General features: G+C 37.6%; 1 protein-coding gene across 1 annotated transcript in view; it reads right to left on the bottom strand.

The window, feature by feature from the left end:
* Positions 1 to 5,136: 5,136 nt before the first annotated feature.
* LOC125034112 (E3 ubiquitin-protein ligase TRIM71-like) overlaps positions 5,137 to 10,000 on the bottom strand; it is a 5,068-nt gene continuing 204 nt past the window's right edge. Inside the window, exon 1 of the mRNA XM_047625752.1 lies at positions 5,137 to 10,000. This exon is cut by the window's right edge and continues 204 nt beyond it. Within this exon, the coding sequence (XP_047481708.1) occupies positions 7,602 to 10,000 (2,399 nt within the window). The 3' untranslated portion in view covers positions 5,137 to 7,601.

Below are 10,000 nucleotides of genomic sequence, written 5' to 3'. Positions count from 1 at the left end.
TTATAGTATTATAATTTTAAATCATACCCAAAATTAGTACCAATCAATGATCGGGTAATATCCCAATCTACAACATCAGCAAATGAAACATTTTACAACAAATGGACCTATGTTAGAGTGCTACTGAGGAGCAGGCCTATTTTCATATAGAACAATATCAATCTATTCAAACTCAAAAATGATGGATAATGTACTGCATATCATATTGAAATAGATGTTACAACAGATTGTAAATTGTTAAAAATATTTCACAATTAAACAATTATTTAAACAAGTGAATATCTCCCACTGTAAAAAGGATTTCATCCTAAGAAAAGGCAAATTACAAGACTTACATTTAATTGTTCCTATATCTATTTTGATCACTTGCTCATGGTCTCAGCATTCTTTCTATGTGATATTTCCAAAGATGTCTAAAATTCAACATTTATTCTTAGTGTTATATGTTTATGTTGAAGATTGCTGAATAATCTTATATTCAAATAACACCTAGGGAAGTTTTGTGTGATACAGAGACTGGTATGACATTCCATTTATGGCCTTTATGTCAAAATTAACAGGTCATTAGAAATAATGGCTATCAAAAAGTTTGATAAAATAGTGAGAATCTGATTGTAAAGGACAAACTGATACATTACAGTATTTGCCTGACTCCATTTCTAACTCATGAATACTGCTATTTGGTGCTAATTACTTTACTTTTAAAATTGTTTGTAACTGTAATAGTAGTTCGCTCTGGATATAACACATTGCCTGCACTGTGGTGAAATTTCCTTCCCCCCTTAAGACTTTTTCCTTGGCACAGGCAAGATATTGGCCACCAGTCAAAAGTATAGGCTCACTAGTGGCCCAATACCTCACACAAAGGTACTGTTAATTTGGCAAGTTCACTCTACCATCTGTGTTCATGGGTTATTCTGTTGTTTTGTTATATCTGAAATTAATATTATCTATAGTTTGGCCACAGATCCACCAACATTGACAAAATAGACTCTTTTGGTATATCAATGAACTAAGACAGAGGTAATGTGTTAATCAGTAACATACCAAGGGCATATATGGGGGTGCAGCAGCATTGCCCAATGCTCTTTTTGTCCATTAATTTCTTGTTTTATACTAGAATATAAAGAAAGGAATTTTCCAAAACTGGAAGATGGCATCCTAACAGATATATAAAAATGAATACCTACAAACCATTATACATAGAGAAAGAATACCATTATATTATAAATACAGAAAAAAAAAGGAAATATAAGAAGACAGAAACCAATCGTTAATGTTTTATCTAATAAACGTGAGGCCTTCCTTTTGTCCTTTCACATAATCTATTTATACAAATGGGAACAATCATAAATACATGACTATAATCCAATTATTGTAACTGTTTGCTCCCATCAATAACTCCAGACCTAGGACTTGCAATGCTGTACACTTATCATAAATAAGTAGGTGATGGATAACCATACCAGTCACTGGAAAATAATACTCTAAGTGTAAGACATGAAAGTAGCTGCAGTATAGAAAATGTCATAGTATTGAATACCATCTCTAATGACTATCCAAATCAATATTGGCACTTTTTTATTACCTGTCAACATATGATGCACACACACATGGGTTAAAAGTTTGAAGCACATTTGTGCAATACCACAGACACATCAAGTCTGTTCAACCTTGCTACAAAGGAAAAAAATTGTCTCATTATCTGATGCAATGTGTTAAAAAAAATGTAAATGCACTATAAAAAGTATAAACATCATGCTGAACACTGTAAACTGAACAATTTTAATGGTTTTCCATGTTAATGTATTACACTTATTTTTCTTACATCCAAAAGTGGTACAGACCTTTCTACTTCTTGTTTTTTCTGTTACACCTTGATACTCTCCTCTTCCACTAACGGTTCAATATATAGAGCCCTTAGGCACTCTCAATTATAACAAGCTAATTAGTCATGGTGTGTGTGTGTTTTGCCTTTGCACAACTACATGCCACGGCATGTGTGTGCATATATGTGTGAGTGAGTGAGTGAGTGAGTGAGTGAGTGAGTGAGTGAGTGAGTGAGTGTGTGTTTGTGAGTGTGTGTGTGTATGTGTGTGTGTGTGTGTGTGTGTGTGTGTGTGAGTGTGTGTGTGTGTGTGTGTGTGTGTGTGTGTGTGTGTGTGTGAGTGTGAGTGTGAGTGTGAGTGTGAGTGTGAGTGTGAGTGTGAGTGTGTGTGTGTGTGTGAGTGTGTGTGTGTGTGTGTGAGTGTGTGTGTGTGTGTGTGTGTGTGTGTGTGTGTGTGTGTGTGTGTGTGTGTGTGTGTGTGTGAGTGTGTGTGTGTGTGTGTGTGTGTGTGTGTGTGTGTGTGTGTGTGTGTGTGTGTGAGTGTGTGTGTATGTGTGTATGTGAGTGTGTGAGTGTGTGTGTGTGTGAGTGTGTGTGTGTGTGTGTGTGTGTGTGTGTGTGTGTGTGTGTGTGTGTGTGTGTGTGTGTGTGTGTGTGTGTGTGTGTGTGTGTGTGTGTGTGTGTGTGTGTGTGTGTGTGTGAGTGTGTGTGAGTGTGTGTGTGTGTGTGAGTGTGTGTGTGTGTGAGTGTGTGTGTGTGTGAGTGTGTGTGTGTGTGAGTGTGTGTGTGTGTGTGTGTGTGTGTGTGTGTGTGTGTGTGTGTGTGTGTGTGTGTGTGTGTGTGTGTGTGTGTGTGTGTGTGTGTGTGTGTGTGTGTGTGTGTGTGTACGAGTGTAAGTGTGGTGGTGTATGTGTGTACGTGTGAGGGCATATGTGTGTGTACGTGTGAGGATATATGTGTGTGTTTGGGCAGATGTTTGGCTGTGTACGTGTGTTACTCTGTATTTGTGTGGCTTGTGCATGAGTTTGTTTACACGTGATTAATTGTGTACATGTTTTTGCATGTGATTGTGTAACTGTTTGTTTGTGTGCATGTGTTGGTTTGTACAAATGTGAGAGTTTGCATGTTTCTGTTTGTGTGAGAGTTTGTGAAAGTGTGAAAGTTTGCATGAATGTCAGCGTGCTAGGCAATTGGTACATGTATACATTATAGGAAACAGTGGAATAACTTAAAACATTGTAATGAAGACTTTAGAAACATGCTTATGGTATTAGGGTTACCTTTCTTGTCAAATTAATTAAATTATAAGTTAATTTTCCCACTCAAAAATTGCATGCCTTTATTTCATGGTACATAATCATGGTATACTGTATTCCATAAAGAAACAGAATATAAATATTTGCTTAAAGCAAGCCAAAATCCTGAGATATCACTTTGCTTCCTCTCCTTAAATACATTAATATGGATGGCGAACTGTCATTCCCTGCATTGAGAAAGAATGTAAATTCTGTAACATGTACCAAATTTCATATAAGAAAATGAAAAATCTATGGGACAGTGTAAAGATTTTATAAATATCTGATTTCTGTTGAGGAAGTGAAATAAGAAAAAGAAGTGATGTAAGAAATGTAGTAACAGACATTCAAATTTACTTAATTTTTTTGTATTCATGTATGTTTGGAAGTGCAGACAGTTGGTGAATGAATATGCCCAAAACACACAAAGAGAATTTCATAAATTTGTAGAGCTAAATGGGCAAACACTACAGCATACAAATGATGTAATTTTATACATTTTTTGCCTTATTTTTGTTTCTAAGAAAAAGATAGAAAAAGAGTAATATAAGGAGAAAGAGAGCCAGCAGAAAAAATCAAGTCATAATGTGCTCCTAGTTTCTTAAAGTAACCTTAAAGATAAGACAATAAAAGTGATATTAAATAATGACAATGAGGATAATAATAATAAATCCTCGAAGTAATAGTAATAAAAATATAATGATGATAAAATTAACAGTCACAATAATAAACCAAAAAAATATATAATAATAGTGACAGTAATCATGATCATCATAATAATAATAAAAATAATAATAATAATAATAATAATAATAATAATAATAATAATAATAAAAATGATATAATAATAATAATAACAACAATAACAACAACAATAATAATAATAATGATAATAAAAACAATAGCAATGGGATAATGATTACAATAATAGTACTACTAAACATAATAATAACAACAATAATAATAGTAGTAAAGATAAAAGGAATCATAATAATAACAGCAATAACAATAATGACAACAATAATAGAAAAAAAATAGATAGAAAAAATCATCATCATTACCATCATCATAATGATCCATTTTAAGAATGGAAATTGCAGTAGTAGTAGTAGTAGTAGTAGTGGTGGTGGTGGTGGTGGTGGTGGTGGTAGTAGTAGTAGTAGTAGTAGTGGTGGTAGTAGTAGTAGTAGTAGTGGTGGTAGTAGTAGTAGTAGTAGTGGTGGTAGTAGTAGTAGTAGTAGTGGTGGTAGTAGTAGTAGTAATAGTAGTAGTAGTAGTAGTAGTAGTAGTAGTAGTAGTAGTAGTGGTAGTAGTCGTGGTAGTAGTCGTGGTAGTAGTCGTGGTAGTAGTCGTGGTAGTAGTCGTGGTAGTAGTCGTGGTAGCAGTAGTGGTAGCAGTAGTGGTAGCAGTAGTGGTAGCAGTAGTGGTAGCAGTAGTGGTAGCAGTAGTGGTAGTAGTAGTGGTAGTAGTAGTGGTAGTAGTAGTGGTAGTAGTAGTGGTAGTAGTAGTGGTAGTAGTAGTGGTAGTAGTAGTGGTAGTAGTAGTGGTAGTAGTAGTGGTAGTAGTAGTGGTAGTAGTAGTGGTAGTAGTAGTGGTAGTAGTAGTAGTAGTAGTAGTAGTAGTAGTGGTAGTAGTGGTAGTGGTGGTGGTGGTGGTAGTAGAAGTAGAAGAAGTAGAAGAAGTAGAAGAAGTAGAAGAAGTAGAAGAAGTAGAAGAAGTAGAAGTAGTAGAAGTAGTAGAAGTAGTAGTAGTAGTAGTAGAAGTAGAAGTAGAAGTAGAAGTAGTAGTAGTAGTAGTAGTAGTAGTAGTAGTAGTAGAAGTAGAAGTAGAAGTAGTAGTAGTAGAAGTAGAAGTAGAAGTAGAAGTAGTAGTAGTAGTATTAGTAGAAGTAGTAGTAGAAGTAGTAGTAGAAGTAGTAGTAGAAGTAGTAGTAGAAGTAGTAGTAGAAGTAGTAGTTATAGTAGTAGTAGAAGTAGTAGTAAAGGTAGTAGTAAAGGTAGTAGTAGAAGTAGTAGTAGCAGTAGTAATGATAATAATAATAATAAAAATAATAGTAGTTGTAAAAATACTTATAATAATAATAACTATAAAATCAACATCAATAATAAGAATAATGAAAAAGAAAAAACAGGAAGCTTCGTGACAAAGGAAGAATTACGTATACCCACTTAGGTTCAAAACCTACAAGAAAGTCCTGAGTCAGCTGCATGTAACTCCTTCCAAACTTCTTAATCTTGAATAAAGTAATATGATGTACATATAGTATTTAACGTATTTCTCAATATACGGATCAGCTTTCTAAGCAAGATTTCTAAAAGCATAATTCTTTTAGCGTGAATTTACCCGCTTGAAGCTGATAGTCTAACCATCAGAAGAGATACCTGAGTTAGTTGATTACTTGAGGTAGTGTTAGACCTGCAATAATGCAAGGAACTATACAGAGAGCTTAGCCTAGCAGCTGCTTAGGCCAGTGGCAACACAGAGCAATCCCTAATCATTAACTAGACAAATTGGCTCTGTGAAAGGGGGTTATCCTATGCTCTTGAATTTAATGTATATGTTGGGCTTCTATCAACAAACACATCATTCACTTGGACCCATTTGACCTTTCTGAGCAGTAGGATTTACCCACAATCTTTAAAAAATGGTTGCATTAGAAAAATTCTTATGCCACAGTGTTTAATCAGCTCAACAACACTTATCAAACATTAGCAAGCCATGCTGGCTGTGCACTAAACTCAATTAAAGTCACACAGTGACACAACCTATACTGAAAACCTAAAACTGATAATTTTTGCATGATACACCCGTTTCTTTTTTATTATATTAAAAGGGAACCTACCACTAACGCTAGGCGAAATTTATACAGCCTAAAAGATTTTCATCTCCAATGTGCTCAGACAGCACCAGATTGCATGCTAAAATATGCTATATATGTTATTAACATAACAAGAAATTAATACTTGTTCCTTAAGTCTAACAGTGAGGTAGTCATGAGGAGTTGACAGCTTGTGGAACACCTGAGGGGCCCATCTGCTGGGTCAAGGCTGCAGTTGCTTCTGCCAAAACTCTACATACGAGTAGGTTCCATCTTTAACTAGTATATTACACAGAATTCTTTTTTTTTTTTTTTTTTTTTTTACTTTTCACTTTTTCATAATTATTTACTTTTTCTTTTCTTTGCAGTCCATATACCAATGCTACTTTACAAATCTAATGCATGACAAGCAGTCAGTATTGAACTCCACATTATGCGACAAAACCTTGACCCAATACTTGTATGGCCCAAATTGCAATGCAAATAGGTATACAAACATTAAGTCACCTGCAAGTTAACAAAATCTAAATCTATTAGCATGCACAAATGCACATAAAAAAAACATGTATAAAAATACATATTGTACATGCCCTCAAAACAAACTTTCTCACACACACACACCCAACCACCTCTTCATACGCTTATTTGTACATTTATGCAATATTACAAAATTAATAGTTTAAACTTGCATTCTCACAGCCACATTTATTCTGCTATCACTCAACTTCCACACTCATTATGGCTCCAAAAGTGGAATGATGTTTTAAAGACAAACAATGAACTGCATCCCTGAGTTAATGCTTTGAAAAACAGTAAAAATCTATAAGCCACAACTAGAGTTGTGGTAAGGAACAAGTTTACCTAATGTGAGCACCACAGCTTCTCCTTTTATTACAAATACTTGAATAACCTAGTTTCAGTTATCTTTACATAAAACTAATTACATCATCTAATGGCAATGGGCACACTTCTACATTTCATTTCAAGGAAAATATTAATCATCATAAGGCAAGTCCTGCCCATATGACTATTTCCCTACTAGACAAAACCAGCTTCTAAAATTGCCTCTTTTACCCCTCCATAATCTCCACAAGAGCTTCAATCATTAAAACATGCAGCAATCATTCACCTGTTGGAAAATGACCTATAATATAGATTGCATAAATGCTTCCTACTTTGGCTCTTTTGTCTAATTCTCTAATTAAAAAGGCATTTCCTTACTAAATTGTGCAATAAATTCTGATGGCAAATGATTCCTATTGTTTTAAGGGTACCACTTATCTTTATCTTATTGGTTCCCCATCAACACATCTTCACATTCGTCCATTTCATTCTTTACCAAGAGGGCACTTCATTCCTGAGTTCATCAAATAAAATTGTGAATGTGTATTTACAACAGTTTCAAGGTTCTGACACTAAAAGTATACCCTGTATCTCTCTCCAAACACTGAGTGAACTATTATTATTACCATGGCGGGTCGAGACACACCAACATACCTGTAAAATTTGTACGATGTTTCATCACTTTTGTACTTTGTACTTGGTATGCAAGACACTTATGGCGAGACAAGTCATTCCTCGCTACAACTGACACTGACTCGAACCTATTAAATATAAACATTCACAAATATAACAGTCTACATTATGGGTAATAGGCCTTTCAGAAAACTTGGACCCGATTATTACCAAAGTCAACCACAATAATGTAGCCATCTGGAGACACACATATGCCACTTGGACGGTCAAGCTGGCCTTGGCCAGAGCCTGGCATTCCAAATTTACAGAGAAAATTACCATTAGGTTGAAATATTTGGACACGATGATTACGAGAATCTGCCACAATAATGTGTCCTTCCTGATCAACTGCTACTCCCTGTGGCCTTAAAAACTGGCCTGATGATGAGCCCTCACTACCAAGAAATCTTGCTGACTGAAAATCTGGGTGAATTACCAAAAGACGATGATTATTGAAGTCTGTGACAACTATGTGACCTTCATGATTGAAACAAACTCCACGAGGAGAGTCAAAGTGTTTCCAAAGTGCACCCTCAAAGCCATATTTGTTGATGAAAGTGCCATCTGCCCGGAATAGTTGTATTCGATGATTTCTGGTATCCGAAACAACAATGTTTCCTTCTGCATTAACTGCGACATCCCATGGATAGTTAAACTGTCCATTTTTACTTCCCTTTTCTCCAAATTTAAAAATGAAGGTTCCATCAAAAGTGAACACTTGGATACGATGATTGTCCTTATCAGCCACAATGATGCGACCCATGTGATCTGCTGCTACACCAGCTGGCCTATCAAACTGTCCTGGACGGGAACCAGCTGTTCCAAATGAGTGATGGAAGCTGCCATCTGGACTAAAAACTTGCACTCTATTATTGCTCCTGTCAGCAATGATGATGTAACCATCCTTGTCACAACAGACACCCCAGGGTCGGCATAGCTGACCTTCCCCTTCACCCTCTCCTCCAAGAGTTAATAACACAGGTCCCACACTGGAATAACTTCTTCCTGACTTTACTTGTACTGTGAAAGGTGAGCCCTGAATGTGTATACCTCGCATCTGCACTGCTATCATATGCTGCCCTTCTACCTGTGGTCTGTAACTTACTAAGTAGGAACCATTCCCACGATCCTGTACATCACCCTTGAAGGACAAACCATCAGGGCCATGCACAGTCACTGTAACTTGATCACCTCCTACAAGCCTTTGATCTGTAAGATGGTCCTTCCCATGCACTAAAAAAGTGGCTAATTTCCCTCGTAATGCTTGTTTCAAGCCATTTCCCACTGCCACAGAATTTGGTGCATACCCAGAAGAGGAGATGAAACCCATTGCATTAATGGCCTGATACAAAGAGACATCAGGTGGGGTAAACACTATGTTATCATCTTCATGAGGGCTAAGATGAGCTTTTACTTGTCTCAACTCATTCATTTCTGCAAGAATTTTATCACGCATCTGTATCAGTTCTATGTGATTAACGCTGTCCACTGATGAGCCAACAGTATCTACTGTATGGGTCAGCCTTGCTAAGGCAGAACTTAAATCATCAATTTGATCCTGTAGTGTTTTGCCTTTCACTTGCCGGATTTTCTCGACTTTATGCAGCAGTTTTCGCTCACGGTCTTCTAGGGCAGAAATATGTCTCCTCGTGGTGGAACGTACATCACTTGCAACTGCTTGGGCACGTAGATCAACTCGGTCAACCATGCGCTTTGTCACGCCAATGCTGTCTTCAATGGTGCGGATCCCAGTCCTGGCATCTGTTAGGAGCTTTATCGTGACAGATCTCGAATTCTCAGCAGCATCCTGAAGGTAAATGAAGGAATGGCCACGGTGGTCCCGCAGTGTACACTCCCGACATATGGCAGCATTACACATGTCACAGAAGAGTCGTAGTACCTCGCCCTCATGAATGCTGCAGTACATGACAGTTGGATGAGGTGAGGAATGTGAGGATAATGTAGGTGGTGGTGAAGATAGACTCAATGGGGTGTGGCAGTTATCCTCAGGGTAGTGGGAGTGGCCTGGGACTCTCCCATTGCCATTACCTCCAACTCCTATGAGGCCATTACCATCCTCAGCAGATAATCTCACAATGAAATGATCTTTAGTAAGCCGAACTCTCTGGTGAGCACGAACGCAGGAGTCACAGAGGGCTTCATTGCAGTCTCGACAGCGTGAAGTTGCTGCCTGTCTGTCATCACAACTTGCACAGAGATACAGCTTGCTACGCACACCACCTGAGAGTTCCTTATGTATACGGGGGAGAGGTGCCAGCTGCTCACGGTTGTTGATGTGGGGTGCAGGGGGCTTACTGACACTAGTGGGTGGAGAGTTGGTGGGGAGGTCGTCGTCGGTGGATACAATGTCAAGGAGCGATGGCAAAAAGGGTGGTGCGGTTAATGTGTCCAGTGGCTGGTCAAGGTTGAGCTCAGTGTGACATGTAGGACAGGCAAGGGTGGTGCCCACTAAAAGAGAATCTAGGCATGGGCTGCACACTGCATGGAGACATGGCAGCACTCGAGCTTCCTCCAGGATTCCCA

The sequence above is a fragment of the Penaeus chinensis genome, chromosome 17 (assembly GCF_019202785.1).
Source record: "Penaeus chinensis breed Huanghai No. 1 chromosome 17, ASM1920278v2, whole genome shotgun sequence".
In the NCBI taxonomy this organism is placed as follows: domain Eukaryota; kingdom Metazoa; phylum Arthropoda; class Malacostraca; order Decapoda; family Penaeidae; genus Penaeus; species Penaeus chinensis.
The sequence above is the reverse complement of the archived record's forward strand: the minus strand, read 5'-3'. Positions and strand labels throughout refer to the sequence as shown.